We start from the raw sequence: 17,605 nt of genomic DNA, 5'->3' as shown, positions 1-17,605 counted from the left end.
CCGAGGGAAATCTCCAAAATCTGGACAGAGTTGGAGTCTCCAACTTGGGCTCTTGGAATTGCGGTGGCTTGAAAGGGGTCCACAGTAACTATTCTTACTAGGACTATCTAGTATTAACCCGCACAGGTACAGTTTAGCTCTGGGATCTACAGATCCATGGCCGGAGGAGGTGCTTAACAAATACAGTTATGAACTTGTAGTACAGAGTCGTGCCTTTTACGTTTTCCTCAACAAAAGAAGCGCCAGAATTAGCTTCTGGTATTGCACAAGTCATGAACTCGGAAGTAAATCAAAGCCCATAGTAGAAAATATCCTCCTCCAACTGGCAAGAATCCCTCATCAACCCTGATGTTGATCAGCGATATATACCTTATCGTCGAGGCATGTCATATGCTCTGTTGGCATGGAGTCATTGGATGGACTACAATGACTATTCTCCTCCTGATCGTAGAATTGACATTGAGCTGTTTTTTCTTTCTCGGCCTACTTCAACCAGTGGTTCTTGAGTTGAAGTTTGTGCATTAGCAGACATCATGTCCGTGGTAAGCAATCCATTGCGGTCTATGACAAAACCTGTGATCATGATTGCTCTATGGAACTGGAACTGAAAAGCTTTTCATAGAAACACATTGCTACCTCGTAATTGCACAAAAGCCGCTTTTCTTCCTAATATTCTTTCCTAAGCTCATCAAAAGAGTCCCTTAATTCCGCCTGTTCGAAATTGGTGCAGTGCATCATGATCAGACTTTTCAGCACCATCTTATCATAGCTATATCCAGAAATATCAATTATTGGTAAGATGTATCTGACACCTTTTACACCCTATCACTTTCCTGACAAAAATCCTCCCCCAATTGCTAATCTTCCCCTGTAGTCAAGACTGTAAACATCAGTTACCTTCCTCCTGCCTCTTTCCCTTCAGGGTAAGGCGCCTGTCTCGTGACGATCAGTGATCAAGATTCCAAGCAAGAGAGTAGCTCTGTCTTCCTCTCTCATCTTTCTTCTTATCCCTCAGGTCGCAGCTTAGCAGATTTATCAGATTCAATGAGGGGAACATCAACTATATATTCTTGACAGACTTAGGGATGCGATTTGTTTCGCCTTATTGATACCTACCAGCTTCCCGTCTCCGTCTCAGGAATTCTCAATCGCGAGCTGGGCCTGACCTACTACTATCTCCTATATACTTGTTTCAAATTCCCTACCCTCATTGTGCCTATCTCGGGAATACTCGATTTCTGCTGATTGAAGTTCGGAGATTTCAGAGACAGTTCAGGTTTGAGCCTGGGATATACATTCACGACGTCATTCTACCCACAATCTCTGCTAGAATCGTTAGAAGCTGTAAGTGAGCGAAGCAATTCTACATGCAGTTCGTCTTATAGAAGCCAGATCCATCCCGCCTCTCAGTGAAAAGCATCCAATTTTACAAGGCAGTATAGTATGAGCCCAAGCAGGCCGGCCAGAGCTCCGGCACCCAAGCCCAAGTCTGTGAGGACGGGTCGCATACGGAAAGTTCGGTCCACAGGTAACGAGTCCAATTCATCCAGCCTCCTGTTGCGCTATTCTCCGCATCCGGGGTCTTTCACACATATATCTGAACTTTACCAGTCTCACCTAGTGCTGCCTCGCAAATCGTGACTGCAAATGATGTTACGGAGCCAGCCCATGGCCAGCCTCCCGCATGGGCTGAGGTTTGTATTCACCGACCCCATTGGAATATTGGCTGACCCGGTCTTCAAGTGCCGCCCAGAGCTATGTGATGCTCTTCCATGGTTCCGCGCAGTTCAAGGCGGCTCTTACCACTGTGACCATCTGTGCTGGGGGTTCTTGCTGGACGCTGACTGCGGTGTTCGCTCATACATTGATGAAGAGGTGGTAGTTACAAGAGTGTAAGCGCAATCCTGATTCTAGGGCATTCCTACCTGCCGTACCTAACAAGACTAGCGGAGGAGGTTGCACTAAGGACACAGATGGCAACCTCGTCCTTGTTAGAGATCAAGGCAGCGAGGATAGTGCTGTCAGTAGTCTCATCAATAGCATGAACTTGAGGGTTCCAGTGGGCCTTATAATAGGTGGATCTTCTTCTTGCCGCCAGAGTAACCGTTCCTTTTCTGATTTGACGATTAGGAGACCGCAACACACTACTCGGAAGAAAGCTACCACACCGATATAACGTAATGGATTATTTTCGGGTTACGAACGTCTGGTGCGAGAGGATCGGAGGCAAAGTGGGAGCCAAAGTTCGCTTTGAGAAGCTGAACCTCTCTGCAAAGAGCTGGTGGGCAGCCAAAGGCTCTGCCGCTCCTCTTCCATATTGTCAGCGCCCTGAGATTCAGGCCGAGATCAAGCACTGTGTCGCTTGCCAGACAGCAAGTCCACGTATATACAATGAAGGCTGGATGTGCCTGCAGCCCATCTGCGACAGCTTCTGGACAATCAACGGCTTCGAAGCCCCTGTGGACCTTACGTTCCATCTCAACTTCCTTCATACTCGAACTCCTCCTGCTCCTGAGGTAGTGCCACACCACGACCTGGTACCCGACCTGCTACCAACGCTAGAAGAAGATGGAGAAGGCGTCAGCTATTCTCGAATTGCGTGGAAGGGTATTGTCTGCCCACGTTGCCAAAAGTGCATATCCAGAAAGTATTGGCACGGTTGGAAATGCACAGATGAGCTCAGTCTGATCTCGGGAAAAGGCGAGACAAGCTGCACCTTCGAGAGAATGCTGACCGTGCAGCCGGTCTCTCTACGATCTGTTATTGATGACTTTAGCCTTGGGCCGAACAAACGTGCTTGTCATTTTGACTCCAAATTTGCCGTACCAGACATTGATGATGAGACACTCTTTCCGTATAGAAAGCTGATCTACCGAATTCCAGGCGTAGGCAGCATTACTCACTTTGTCGCCAATAGAATAATCAGTACTCGTCCCAACGGGCCAAACGATCTATTTCGACAGCTGCAGGTTTCTGACTTCGGGCTGCGTCGTTATCCATTACAGCAGAGTGTTGGTAAGCGAGCGAATTTTCTCCTCTGACCATCCTTGTTCTTCTGATCAACAGATATCCAGTGGCTGGAACCCTCACCGCACATTTTGCTGTGAATTATGTGAGTTGCCCATGGTGTGCTGAGCCCTCTTACAACGCTGAACTTTCTCAAAGGGGATGCCATACAAATATATTGTATCAGTGGACTCCAGGCCCTTCACTGATGCTCCGGATGAGATCATGCGGGCCTTGGGTCGTTTGACGTGGGCGACTGAGCGAGCTGTAGCAGGCAGTGGAGATAACTTTCTTCCGCCAAATGAGCTACTCATGCTTGGTTATTTTGAAGACATGAAGATTGGTGTATGTCGAATGCCATGTCTGTGCCTAGCGAGTTGCTGATGCCACACAAGTATCATGACGATGGGGAGTCGTCTCTCGGACCAACGATCGCCACGCTTTCTCTGGGTGCCAAGTCGGTCATGTCGATTCGAATGAAGTACAAGTACTACAACGGCTTGTCGAAAACCAAGACACTCTTGAAAGATGACCCCGTATTGGTGGGTTGTAGAATGGAAGCCGAACGACGGAGTCTCAAAAGTCAACTGGCCAATGGCGAGATTGACCAAACAACATACGACAGTCTGCGGCGCAAGGCCTTGCAGAAGGGCAAATGCGGAGAGGCTCCCATAGGTATCAAGATGGAGCTCAACCATGGGGACTTGGTAGTCATGCACGGCGAGAACCTTCAGAAATACTACGAGGTAGATGGAATCCAAAGTCGCGCATTATTAAGAAAATATTACTGATTCTTCGATAGCACGCGGTGACTCCAGACAAGAAGCTACGCTTCGCTCTGACCGCTCGTTATATAAAACCAGACCACGTTGAACCAGAGCACCTGCCGAAAGGCGAATTTACACTGACACCTGATCAAGTATATGATGGGAAATGAAGCACTTCCCACCTCTGGGAGACAGTGCTATAAAAGTTTTATCTTCGCAATATATGGAGTAATGCCTTGCTTTTTATGCTGTTATATTTCGATCGGATGCGCGATTTTTCCGCAATACTGTTGTCTTATTTTCAAATTTGCGATTATGATGCCTGCTTCGACTCTGAATGCTTTGGGCTCTATGATGTATCATTTACCGAGGCTTATATACCTAGCTGTTGAAAATCACACCATTGTTTTCTCCCAATGCTAGTTCGGATCAGCTTCCCAGCAGCCAATTCATGGATCTAAATAAGTTGAATTTAGCTGCCGACATGAACATACGAGCATGAGGGGAAAAGACACATTATAGTTCAGCCTAGCAGCAGGATTACCTATGCACAAGGTTATGTTCCTTCAAAGGACGTGTAACTTGAACCACGATGTAGACTGGGATATTGGTGTGATACACAAGGTATATGTTTTCAGTCTGGTTTCCCCGTTGACGGAGCAGTTTGAACTTTCGAGACAGAACTAACAATACAGCAGCATGTTAATTGGTACAATAGTTAGTTTGTTAGTTAATTAGTGGACTTGTCTGAGTCAACGAGTCAGATTGTGGTTGGTTTCACCAATGATTTCGTGTTGCTGTGCTAAGGGCGCAGGAGCTGAATGAGGATCTGTCGGCCTTTTTGCAGCTTGGGTATGTCCTTTCCAACTGTCCGTATTCAACTCTTTTTTCTCCTTATTATTTGATTCATATCGAGGATAATCATACTAGTATTGAGTGCTTTGTATATCTTGTTGGTTCTAATAGCGCAAGTAGTGCATTGTTTCTCCACAGCTCACGTGGCTCCGCAGTCCCTTGGAACATGACAAAGCATGAGAGCACACACACGTGTGGGGAATAATAGTATTATTATTATCATTGTCCTTGGCCATTTGCTGCTAGCTCTTCGACCTGAACCTAACTACGAGCCACTTCCGAGTTCCACTGGATTGTCCCGCGTGGGTTGTCGCCTAAGGCCCAAGGCTTCAAGGGATACGTGACGATCGGGTCCGCCCACCTGAGCCTCAAATAATCTAACAGCAAGACTTCTTTTCTCCCTTCGAAACACATCGGGTTGATCCTGAGAATTGATCCATGTCGGAATTCCCCCTTTCCTACTTTGTCCTTTTAATTTGACCAAGTTCGACTGTCTTTGTCTCCGTCGTCCCGCGGCAGTCGACTTGCGCTGCATACACCGCAGCACCGTCTCGAACACCAAGGGAGTCCGAGAGACTCAATAGGGCGGGTTTGCAGCCTTCCTCATCGTCGCCATAAATCCATCGGTCGCGTGCTTTTGGAGTCCTCGGGCTTTACTAGTCGTGGGCTTTCTTAGGGACAATGGCTCACTATCAGAATGGCCAAACGCCCTATTACGGCCAGTCCAGCAACCCTACCTCGTCGTCCACGCAACCTCCCTCGTCGAGTCGCTATGACCACTACTCCAATGCACAACAACAGAGCGCAAGTTCTCAATTACGGAGGATGCCCAGCTATAACGTGGGGGATGACGCGGGTCTGTTCGGTGGAGGTTCCAGTGCTCAACACGCCCGAACTGCCAACGGGTCTACGCGATATACCGGGCAAGCCAGTAATTATGACACTGAGCATGGACAAGGGTCCTATAGCCTTGCGAACAGCGGATACGACGACGTCTCAGGACCGCGATACGCGCATATCCCCTCCGGCGGGTCGTCGCACGTAACGCGAGACAGAACTTCATCTCAGTCTAATTATTCCTACCAATACTCGTCTATCGCCTCTCCAACGCAGTCGGCCTATAATCCTCAGCAATATGCCCTCCCACCTACTCCATCGCAACAGCAGCTAGGCTACAATCCCCTCACATATAACAGCTCCAGCGCCAATGCTTATACCGCTGGTGCGACCGCTTCCCATCAGCCGTACAATCCAGCAGCGTATCAGTCGGCGAGTCTCGCTGGATACGGTTCCCCAATTGTCCAACGACAGCCGAGTATAGCGAGTTTGTATGCACAGTCTCCGCAAACACCGCAGACATATCCATCTCAGCCATCCCTGCCACCTCCCCCTCCCCCTCGAGGACCAGATCATCCCTACGGAAGCCGCGCATCGGCCCCGTATCGAACTGACTCGCCAGCAACCCAGTATGGCTTTTCCACTCAGTCATCTGCCTCTCTAGCATACAATGTCGCCCCACCAATGAGCCCTACCGCACCTTATCCTCCCGCAAGCTCATTGACCACAACAACCAATGCATCAACCTTCACTCGCTCCCACGCCCACAGCTCACAAGTTCCCCTTTATGCTGGGGCGCAATCGCCCCATCACTCGGGTGCCGCTATGGCGCCTTATCCTGATGAGCTCCCTCCAGAACCACCTGCGCACTCGACACCCGCGGAAGACTTGTATGGTAAACGACTGAGCTTCAGCCGTCGCGGGTCTGGGCGGTCACTGCCTACGCCACCAATTCAGCAAGCGCAACCGCAAACCTCTCCGCGCCGGACAGATACGTTGACTCGACATCCTCAATCGCGGCCCTTGCCCGGTCCCCCAATCGATGCAGACAGCGATTCATCGCCGCTCGATGATCTCAATGGGATCGGTGAAAGGGATCCGCGGTCGAAGCAACCAGTAGGTTATGATGATTTGATGAGGGAGGTGGAAGCGGCTGTGATAGATGGCCGTATGAGTCGGGAAACACGCTATGGCATTAGGCCACCGCATGTTGACGCTCAGACCTCACGTCAAGAAGAATATGACCCTATTCCTCCCGTTACTGCCACCTCGAGTATGCGATTGTCTCCTGACGAGAGGCACACGCACACAAACGGCACATTGGCGACCGGCACAGGCCAGTATGTTAACTATGATGCGTACAGCGACGACAGTGATGCGGAGGCCGCGGCCGGGCTGGCCATGCTGCAAATGGCGGACGAGGAGGACAGGATCCAGGCCGAGCGGGAGCAAGCGCGCACGCGGCGGGAGACTAATGCATCGATCATCAGTGCCTATGGAAGTCATTCATCGGCGCGAGCGCCATCACCTCGCCAGGACTCTCGTCAAGATGAACTCCATTCCACCGTGCCCAATGCGACGTACGGTGGCAATTATTATGGGCGCCATCACTACGATGCTGACATAGATGAACATGCAGACGAGACTCGCGATGAAGGCGTAGATCAAGCCACAAGGCTAGGCCCCTCCGACTCCCTCCGCAGCTCCAACGTTTCCGCGGATGACCGCGGCGAGTACTCGGATGATTATGACTACTATCCTATGCCCCCTGATCAGGTGCACCAATATTACGACTACGTTTCCGCGGCGCGGGTCGATGCTGCAGGCACTGGTGGCCTGTCAGAGCCTGGCGCCTACGAGCGTCGCATGAGCTTCGATTACGGCGACGAGGCAGAGGCCTATCCCGATGATGTACATCACTCAGGAAGTGAAGGGTCCGATGTAGGAGGGATGCCAGGGGAACTCTTTTTCCATCCCGGGATGCGGCCTCTGCCACCGGCCCCCGTCGAACCAGCGAATAACGCAGATCTTATGCCCCATCTGATGCCGGCTGGGACATATAGGACCCAGGAATCGGGTGAATACCCGGAAGAAACCCAGTATACAAGCCCTCAGTACCCTGTTTCTGCGGATTCGTTTGCGTCGACCGTGTCCACACCAACATCCCAAGTGCCACGGTCGACGTCTCTGTCAAGTCATCCTATTGGACCCCGGACTGACCCCCCTATCAGATCCAAGACCGATGCGGATCGGGCGAAGTACAAGCAGCAGCTGGATCTGCTTCGACAGCAACAGCATGGCGCCTTTAAGCTTGACGCGGCCCAAGAGGCTCCTGCGATACCCCTGGACCTACCCACGATCCCTGCAGGACGTCGCAAGAAGTTCAATCCGGCTAAACTGTCCTCGGACCAATTCAGGAAATGCGTGGACCCTTGGGCGCTCAGTGCCATCCTTGCCTGGATTCGTGATCTGTGCGAAGAGGAAACCGACCTGAGAAAGTCGGCCATTGTCGAAGCGATCGTCGCTTTGTTCACTCACAAGGTGCCAACGATGAACATCGCGGATGCAGAAACACTGGCTGCGCGAGTCGTCGAGAACATGTTAGAGCAGGAGGCTTTGGTGAAAGAAGAGGAATGGGTCAAGTTCGGCAACGGGACTCTGTCGGGAGTCTTGTTTCAAATTACAGGCACTGGTTGCTATTCGCCCCTGCTACATGAACAGGAAACCGAGATTGTCGGGCGCTGCTATTCGCACCATTGCATGCGGACGCTGAAGAAGGTCAACCTGAAAGCGCACAAGATGGCACCGCAAAAGAAGGTTGAGGACTGGGTCACATTCTACAAGGTTCCGAAGGAAGTGTGGGAGGCTTATCCGAAGAAAGAGGTTGACCGCCAGAACAATCTGCACGAGATTGTCACGACTGAGGATGCCTTTATTGGACAGCTGGACGTCCTTCGTGAACTCTACCGGGATCAGTTGGCAAATATGCAGCCTGCCATCATTCCGCCGAAAAGATTGCCGAAGTTCCTGAACGATGTTTTTGGAAGGGTAGATGCGGTCAAGAAAGTGAACGAAGAGTACCTCCTCGCGCAGCTCAAGTACCGGCAGAAGGAACAAGGCCCGTTCATTGTCGGCTTCAGTGACATTTTCAGGGAGTGGATTCGAAAGGCTAAGATGGTGTATATTGACTACGCGGCAACCTTTCCGTACGCCAACTACCTTGTTCGTAAGGAGACCGAGAGAAATGCCCACTTTCGACAGTTCTTGAACCAGGCTCGTGAGCACAAAATGTCGAATCGTCTCAGTTGGGATACCTATCTCAAAGCTCCCATTACTCGCATTCAGAGGTACACATTACTGTTGTCGACTGTTCACAAGAACATGGTCAAGGACTCCGAGGAAAAGACGAACCTGGCACAAGCTATTGAGGAGATCAAGGTCGTGGCGCTGGAATGTGATAACAAGGTCGGTGAAACAAGCAAGAAGGTCGATCTGATGGAACTGTCCGCCAAGCTGCAGCTTAGACCGGAGATGAAGAAGGAAGTAGAGCTGAATCTGCAGCACCTTGGTCGCGAGATTATCTACCGAGGAGACTTGCAGCGCCCTGGGACCCGCACTCGTTTCCTCGTGGACACACATGCCATTCTTTTCGACCATTACCTCGTCCTTGCCAAACTGTCCACCACCCGCGATCCAACGAGAGGCATCAAATATGAAAGCTACGATGTGTCCAAGCTGCCCATTCCAATGGACCTTTTGGTGCTCGAGAGCACGAACGATGATCCTGTCGTCAAGTCTTCCGTCCGAGGGGTTTCGACGGTCACTCCACCGCAAGCCGCGACTCGTGGTGCAGCTGCTGCACCCCTCATACACTCCAACAGCGGCAATTCGGGTAATTCTACGGCTTCTTCTTCCGGAAAGACAATGGTACCAAGCACGGTGCTTGAGAGTTCCAAAGACGACAAGATCCTATACCCGTTCAAGGTCAAACACCTTGGGAAGAACGGAACCTTTACCCTATACGCATTTTCTGCGCAGAACCGGCAGGAGTGGTGCGAGAAAATAATGGAAGCTAAGACGAAACATGCTGCTGCTCTCTTCACGCAGAACGCCGAGCCCTTCCGACTCCGTGTGCTGGCTGACACGGCCTTTGCCTCTTCCGATCATTCAGGTATCTCCAAAAGAACAGTCACCATCAAAGGCACCCCTCTGGACCGAGCCATCCGGGAAGTTGAGGAGCGGTATGGGGGTTCAAAGTCTAGGCCTGTGCCGGTTTGCCGAACCAGCGTCCATTGCGCCACTGTATTCCAGCAGCCTCCAGGCCGGATGATGTGTGCGGTCGGCACTGATTACGGCGTGTACATTTCCGAGTATAATGACCCTCGTGGTTGGGTTCGAGTAAGTTCTTTCGATTGTCGTCTATTGTCATCTTCTAAATTTAGTACTAGGCTATCCCGATCATACGAGTGTCGCAGATTGCGGTCTTTGAAGAGTTCAATCTCTTCCTGCTGATTGCCGACAAGTCCCTAATCGCATACCACTTGGACGTCGTATGCCCTGCAAGTGGGGTTTCCTCGCAAACAACTAAGGACTCTGCTCGCCGGGCACCGCAGAAGCTATCCGGAAACCGGGAAGTTGGGTTCTTTGCAGCAGGTCAGATGAAAGACCGTACTCTGGTGATGTACAAAAAGCGTGATGGACTGTCGTCGACCTTCAAGGTGCTGGAACCCGTGCTACAAAAATCCGCCACCAGTAAGAGTCGACTGTTCCATACCCGTCGCTCCCAGACCGAGTTCTTCCGTGAATACGACGAGTTCTACATCCCTGCCGAGAGCTACGGGATCAACATGTTCCACTCATCGCTGGCCATCTCCACCCAGCGGGGCATCGAAATTCTCACCCTCGACAAGAAGCAAACCTGGTCCGTCCCCGATTTCCGGTCGGAAGCCCCAGAGGCACAAGCGCAGCTGAACAGCATCGCCCACCGCATCAGTAATCTGCGGCCCCTCGGAATGTTCCGACTAAGCGACAGCGAATTCCTCGTCGCCTACACTGACTGCGCCGTGTACGTCAACAAGCACGGCGACGTCTCCCGCAGCGTCATCATGGAGTTCGTCGGCCGCGCCCATTCCGCCTGTCTGTACGGGAAGTTCCTGATCCTCTTCAACGAGGACTTTGTCGAGGTCCGCAACGCCATGAACGGCCGTCTGAGGCAGGTCATCCCAGGCCATAACGTCGTCTGCCTGGACGACGGAAGCAGTCTGCCCGGGTCAGGGGCGAACACCGTCCCGACTAACTCGGGGACCTCTATCAACCTAGCCAGCGGACTGTCCAACGGCGTCGCAATGGCCAGTAATGGCCGGACCGTCAAGATCTGCATGCAGCATCCGGAATACGAGAGAAGTCAGCTCGTCCTCGAGCTCATCGAGAACGAGGGACAGAAGGAGTAACAGTACCCGCTCGTTCTCTGCATCTTTCGTTTTTTTCTCCTTCCTACACTCTCGTCACTACTTCCTTCATCTACCGTTTCAAACAACAACCTGATGCTGATAAGCTCACGCACTATTTGACTCTTTAATGTCCTTATTATACCCTCTTGTCTCCTAGTGACTGACATCATATACCTCTCATGATTAACGATGTTGATACCAGTCTATTGATGTACATACATCTGTTTCAGATTTAACATTCAACGCGATAGAAGCATTGAATTTTTCCAAGTATTTGTTTAAGGACTGGCCTCGGTGCACAGGAATGCGAACACATTGCCTTCGTGGTTTATATCAGTGACTGTAAGACTACGCTCCAGACTTGAAGGGTATATACGAAGCTGTAACCACAACTGAATTCAGATCTCAGAACCCCAATAATGCCTACCAGATATGCAATATACACTACCAAACATAATGATGTGAACATTGATGTCGCCCAAAAAACCACCGGATCCGAAGTTGACCTCCATGAAAAATGCTAGAGCACAAAGACGAATACGAATACCAAGACTATGAGTCGAATTCGACAACTTTACTGACGACCCGGTCCTCATGTTCAGGATCTGATGTCCGTCGTGCTGATGTGTCTGCATGCGAGGTATGACCACTAATACCTTCGCCTGAGCCCCGGTGTCCGTCTTTGCCATCCATGAGCGAGGCGGTATCCTTCTCGCGGACACTGAGCACTTCGGCTCCCTCGAGCAGGTCACGGTCTGCGTCGCGGACGCTGCGGCGCTCAGGGTCGGCTCCGTATGCCCCAGCGCCCCAGCTAGATATTCCTCCGACCATGGCGGCCGAAGCGGCGGCGCCGGTGCGGGGATCGAAATCGTCCTCCTCATCTTCGTCGTCTTCTTCTCGACCGAGAGCATTGCGCTCCAGTTCCCGTTGAGCCTCGTCCATTCGCTTCTTGACTTCGGCTGCCATTCGGATGCCATCGGAGACGATGTTGTCCAGGACCCCGCGGAGACCTTTGCCTGGAGGGACGATGCCGCCGGATGCCCCGCCAACTGGTGCACCGGATACGGCGCTGGCGTGGGGTTTAGCCGCGCCAATGTTTGAAAACGTGGTGAGATTCGACGAAAGGGATGTGGTTGCTGATACAGGGTGGGGATGATCGGAAAGATGGAACGATTGGGGGAAGAAGGTCTCAAAAAATTGCTCCAGCAGCTCATCAGCCAGAATGACCATTCGGAAGGTGGGAAGGGTGATATGAAGGGGATTGTTGGGATCAAGCGCCGGATTGGCAGCTTCTGATGTCTTGCGATTATGCTCTGTGTTGCCATCGGCACCATGCTCGTTAGCTGGTGGTTGCGGTGTTGCAGTTTCCTGGGGTTTGTTATTGTCTTCCATCTCGATAAGATCCTCATCGTCATCATCTCCAATAGCAAAGGAACCCATCTTGTCAGCTGCCTCCTCTATATCGTTGGCGGTTTCAGTCGTCTTCCCCCCGGGGTTGCTAGGATCAGCATACTCGAAACATCGGCGGATGAACGAGCTGACGCTACCCAGGAATCTTTCATCGGTGCTCAGCTTATCCCGTTCCGGGTGATTCCGGTCATTCAAATCTTCCAGAGACTGACTCGGGGTGATGGTACCCTCAAAACCTCGGCGAGAAAGGAAGAGCAACGCTTCTGACATCCGAAGTATGCCTTCCCGGTCGACCTTTCCATCGCCATTGTCATCATACAGATCGAAAAAGTAGTTAATGCTATTCATGATGTCCCGAGTGCCCTTCAGCCGTGCGAGGCCATTAACCACGTTTTGCAAGCTTAGGCCTTCGGATGGATCCGTGGCCCATTTGCGGAAAAGCCTTTGCATGAATTCGTGGTCTGCAGGTTCAGGCTTATTAGTCATGCTAGATACCCATTTCCCGAAGCCTCTAAAGCTGCCATTCATATCGGCCGATGACTCCTTTCGCGACGGCCCGGGAGAATCGGCAACAGCCCATTTCGCTGTAATAGCGAGGAAATCGCGGAAAGCGTCGTAGTCCATATGAGTTGGGCTGGGGCCAAGGCCCACACGGCCCACCTCTTGGTCTATTGGAGGTCCGAGTATTGAGGCCCGTTCGGCCTTTTTCTTCTCCTGACGCTTCTTTTCCTCGTCGATAAGCCTTTGCCTTTGCTGGCGGTCATACAGCACTTCGTAGAATCGGTCATAGATCAGACCCAGATCATCCATGCTGAGGCGTTTGCTGTCTGGGCCAAGGTTCCGAATAGATGTGCGTTTAGCAAAACTCTCGATATTCTCAAGGACCGCGTCCTTGTGCTTCTCACGCTGTTCAGTGATGGTGCTATGTGTGATGCCGGAGAATTCTTTGAAAGCAACAACCATCAACTCTTGGAAACGCGTGATGGCTCTCAGCTTTGGATTCTCCGATCTTGGATGTGCCGACTCATCCAAGCGCGAGAAGTAAGATTTGAGGACTGAAATAAAAGACCCGTCGTCTTGGACATCCAGGAGCTCTTCGCCGTTGATGCGGAGGATGGCGAGGCCGACCTGAAAGAGTACCTTTGGGCCTTCTAAGAAAAACACATCCAACACCCGGAATGCAAAGACAAGTGGCATAGAGTTGATGTATAGCGAGAGGAACCAAGGAAGCGAAACGACGGATAGCTGAACATCAGACTTGGAAAGGTGGTCCCACAATACCGGCATGGTCTTTTCTACCAATGATTCGAACACCTTCTGATCCAGCAGGGTGCCGTACATGGTTGTCGAATAGTACCCTGGCAAAAGGCGATCGCACAGTACGGACAACAGGAAAAAGGCTTGCGTCTCTGACATATATCTGTGCGCGTCAGCAGCGGGTGGTAAGCAGGGTAGGGGCTCGCATACATCAACAGAGCTGCCACAACAATATTCATAGCCTGACAATATCCAATCTCCGCATTAGTCCAACTGTAAGCTGTAAGGACTCTTCGCAGCCGGCCAATGCCCTCTTCACTTTGGAAGCCGGGGTACTCTGGGAGACTCCGGTTCAGGTCCTTTTCAATTTCGTCGATTGCTAAAGACTCCTGGCCGGAGAATTTGGCCAGAGTATCCGTGTAGAGCTTGGGAGACCTCAGCCGAAGGTACAAAGACCCCGAGGTCACCTCCCATATCTCCCCACGCAGACGATTTGGTAGACCGACACGAATTAGCTTATGAAAGGTTGGCTGCCGAACCAGGGTTGCGTTCCGGCCATTTTCTAGATCGCAAGATATCTTAATGAACGCTCTTTATCCAATGCAATAGTCCATACCTCTGAAGTATTCCCCCCATAGTCTCATTTTGCTGCGGTCACGCAGTTTGCGAGCATCACCCGGATAACGGAAAATCATCCCTAATCCCGCATCTGGCGGTTGGCGCGCTTCCGCATTATCTGGATCCTGGTCTTTAGGCTTGGCCCCGGAAAGCAAGTATTCCGAGTAACAGTCATTTACAACCATGCGTAGGTTTTCAATCTCCTTCATCGCTTCCCGCAGACCCTTCTTTAAGCCATCACAAAATCGTTCGCAGGCCTGCCTGCTCCCCACCAGCTGGATGGTGAATTTCTGCGGAACAAAATTCGGAGCTTGCTGCTTTCCCAGGGCGCTATTCCACGTAGTCAACGCGAGCGAGAAGACATGGCTGAGACTATTCAGCCTTTCCACCCGCCGGATACAGCAGAGCGGAAGGGTGAAACCATTGCCAGAAGGCCCGGTGCCATTCGTCTGACCGGTCCAGTGCGTAGAGGCACTGAGGGTTGAGGACGGTGCGAAGCTAGTCGGCTGTGTGGAGAAGCAGAGAAAGCGTTCGCTCAGATGGAGCCTTCCAGCATACCGATTGCCTGAGCGGTCAAGAGGCCGAGACTGATCGCCTTGAGACGCGGCGGACGGGGAGGTATGCGGGACAGGAAGGATTAACTCGGCGGTTATTTCCTGCAATGGGTTTTGGGAATCAGGGAGACGGAACTGCTGACGGAAGAGGGACGCTTTGGAGGGATTACGATCGGAGGATGTCAGAGTCGGAAGGTTGAAATTGGCCGGGTCGATGAAAGACTGGGCTTTCTGAACGAATGACGACCACTGCATCATGGTGTGCACAGAGTTATTGAGCGGATGGAGGACAGAAATAATAGAATGCTGATTCAAACCCTCCCGCTGACCACAGGTGCGGGATGCTGGGAGCCAGGTCCGGCGCGAGCTGACAGCTATCGAAGCTCAGACGGCAGTCAGACTCGGGTAGGGAATTTGGATGAAAATCCACACAGGATCGTATAGCAAGTGTGGATCATCGTAGAAACAGGCGCAGCATGCTCGAATACAGACGAAAAGTTGCGACGAATTCCTAAGTCCGACGCTGATGTTGTTGTTGCCCGGAAGAGGGGAATGCTGAAAGACGGTGGGTGTTCCTGGCAGGCATCCGCAATGACTCACGTGACTGACGATGTGAATGAGACATTAAGCACCACTAGTCCTCGTCGATCGCTATCCTAGTAAAATGTTAGATGATAGTAGTAACTAGTGTTATGATGACGGGAATCAAATTGTAATTTATCGTCTCGGAAGGCCAAAACCAGATGGGTTAGATTTGCTACAGAGTACTACCCAACAAAAAGACTATTGCCTTGCTGCTGTTCACTACTAACTAGTGGTAACAAAGCTTGCTAATCCACGACATTATAGAAGACTCAAAGAAACGTAATGGTAAGCAAATGGAAAGGCGACGAGTGTGAGACAAACTGAAAATACCGAGTGAGTGTGGGAAAAAGGCATAATCTGGATCGCAGAATAGGCAAATTCAATGAGTCGTCCACCGATTACTCAATAGGCCTAAGCTCCACCAAGCCAACCTCTTCAATTGGCACAGAACTGCTGTCTCACGTGTCCTATCAACCAATCCGAATTGTTGCACACGACTGTTTACTGCTTGGTGTCGGACACCTCGACGGTTTCATCATCACTGTAAGCGGGAGGAAGCTCGTCGGACGCCTGAGTCATCAGACCCTGCTTCTCCGACACAGCTCCTTGCTCCACATTCTCTGTGGGAGTGGAGCGACGGCGCCGTTGCCACAGGAAGACCACAATCTGGCCGGCCAACATACCGAGAGCGCTGGCGGCCAACCCGGCAAGAACACCGAGAACCGCGGGAACAAGAATGAAACGGACGATGCGGGAAACGGTACGTTCCCAACCGCCATGATGCATATGGTGCATGTGATGGTGGTGATGAGGGCGACCGTCAAATCCGAAGGGACCCTCATCTCCTGGGTGAGGGCGGCGACCAGGTACGATATCGTGATCAGAATCGCCATCTGGGCGGTAGGGGTGTAGCATAGGACGAGAACGACCACCGCCACACCCAAAAGGTCTAGGCCTCATTTCAAGAACACGCGCCTTTGCGGCGGAAAACAATCCGCGAATGCGTTCAACCAGAAGCTTGCGCAGACACTTGGGCTTTCCGCGGCACTGCTTCCACGAGACGCGGTTCGGAGCCGTATCTTCGAAGTCGGTCTTCGCCATATAGATGTTACCCTTGAGGTCATTGATGATAGTGATGGCAACGGTATCGAGTGGTACGGGATGGCCGTCCAGATCGAGGACAGTGAATCGAACAGCTGACAGCTCCATAGGAACGTCATTTGGCACACCCAGAGGCATGAACTCGACAGCGTATCCCAATGAGATGGGGTCGGACTCTGCTCCGTCAGGCTCCCGGCGCTGAACAGCAGTGATAACGGATGGGGGAGGGGGCGGGAAGATCTGATGGCCATTGACCTGCAAAGCACCATCTTCGATAGAGAAGTTCAATGCCTACAGCAATTAGCGATACGTTTGCAAAACAATAGGTTGCAACAGAACGGAAAGCCGGACTCACCAGAGAAGTGAGGAAGCCGTCAGTCCAGCTGACATCTCCATTCTCATTCACTTCACGGAACGGGCACTCCTTGCAAACGAGTTTGACCTGCTGTTGCTGAGCAGTAAAGGCCTCTAAGGGATGAAGGCCAGTAAAATCACCCTGTGGAGCGACATCACCACCATTTATCTCGGGAACGACTAGAAATGCATTGGCGCCAAGGGCGACGGCGCTGCCGAGGAGGAACGAACGAAGGTTCATTGTGTCGGCAACGACTTTTAGAAAGCACACATGAGGTAAAAGTTACAAAAGAAGAGAGTCAGAATGAAAGGAAGGCGTCAAGAGTCAAATATCTGATGAAAACGATGGCTGATCGAGAGTTTAGGTTGAAGAAGATGATCACTTTGATGCTTATTGTTGTCAGGAGGGGAGGCTAAAGAGACGTCGATACAGTTGCCTACTGTCTGCTGCTTTTAATTCGCTGCGGTGGCGCAGGGCGGAGGTAGGTGACGCAACGTGATCCAACTAGTCCTGTTTGGGTCAGATGCTTACGACTCTTTGTTCCGGAGAGTGGAGTACGAGTCACATGTAACTGATGCCTGAAATAGATGGTGTTTACTGTTACTGTGCAGAGTGCCACTCCATTGAATCTATTTACTGAGTACGCTGTGGCCAGTCAATGCTTGCACAAACCCATAGGGCTGGCAAAGACGTGATTCGCGTGGACTAGATTGAGTTTGACATTCAATGTTGAAAGGCCTACTGGCAAAAGCACGCTCCGATGGAAGAATCTAGTCCCAACGCCAAAAGCTTGTTAAATATATGGAAATA

The 17,605-nt window shown here is 51.4% G+C and overlaps 4 protein-coding genes across 4 annotated transcripts; 2 read left to right on the top strand and 2 right to left on the bottom strand.

Annotated features, from left to right (window-relative positions):
* Positions 1-1,443: 1,443 nt before the first annotated feature.
* Aud_006155 (uncharacterized protein) lies at positions 1,444-3,943 on the top strand (the record flags this gene model as incomplete). Its single annotated transcript, XM_043291061.1, has 9 exons — positions 1,444-1,528; positions 1,612-1,694; positions 1,744-1,892; positions 1,948-2,075; positions 2,131-3,015; positions 3,075-3,112; positions 3,166-3,351; positions 3,402-3,752; positions 3,809-3,943. The coding sequence occupies 9 exons, from the start codon at positions 1,444-1,446 to the stop codon at positions 3,941-3,943; spliced, it is 2,040 nt and encodes a 679-aa protein (XP_043146996.1).
* Positions 3,944-5,309: 1,366 nt separating this feature from the next.
* On the top strand, positions 5,310-10,915 carry Aud_006154 (putative Rho guanyl nucleotide exchange factor; the record flags this gene model as incomplete). Its single annotated transcript, XM_043291060.1, has 2 exons — positions 5,310-9,863; positions 9,914-10,915. 2 exons carry the CDS (start codon positions 5,310-5,312, stop codon positions 10,913-10,915), a joined length of 5,556 nt encoding a protein of 1,851 aa, XP_043146995.1.
* Positions 10,916-11,467: 552 nt separating this feature from the next.
* On the bottom strand, positions 11,468-15,012 carry Aud_006153 (GTPase-activating protein; the record flags this gene model as incomplete). Its single annotated transcript, XM_043291059.1, has 3 exons — positions 11,468-13,745; positions 13,793-14,144; positions 14,199-15,012. The coding sequence occupies 3 exons, from the start codon at positions 15,010-15,012 to the stop codon at positions 11,468-11,470; spliced, it is 3,444 nt and encodes a 1,147-aa protein (XP_043146994.1).
* Positions 15,013-15,840: 828 nt separating this feature from the next.
* Positions 15,841-17,035, bottom strand: Aud_006152 (uncharacterized protein; the record flags this gene model as incomplete). The annotated part of the gene is made up of 2 exons (XM_043291058.1): positions 15,841-16,731; positions 16,796-17,035. 2 exons carry the CDS (start codon positions 17,033-17,035, stop codon positions 15,841-15,843), a joined length of 1,131 nt encoding a protein of 376 aa, XP_043146993.1.
* Positions 17,036-17,605: the final 570 nt, after the last annotated feature.

Source organism: Aspergillus udagawae (genome assembly GCF_001078395.1).
Source record: "Aspergillus udagawae IFM 46973 DNA, scaffold_4, whole genome shotgun sequence".
In the NCBI taxonomy this organism is placed as follows: domain Eukaryota; kingdom Fungi; phylum Ascomycota; class Eurotiomycetes; order Eurotiales; family Aspergillaceae; genus Aspergillus; species Aspergillus udagawae.
The sequence above is the reverse complement of the archived record's forward strand: the minus strand, read 5'-3'. Positions and strand labels throughout refer to the sequence as shown.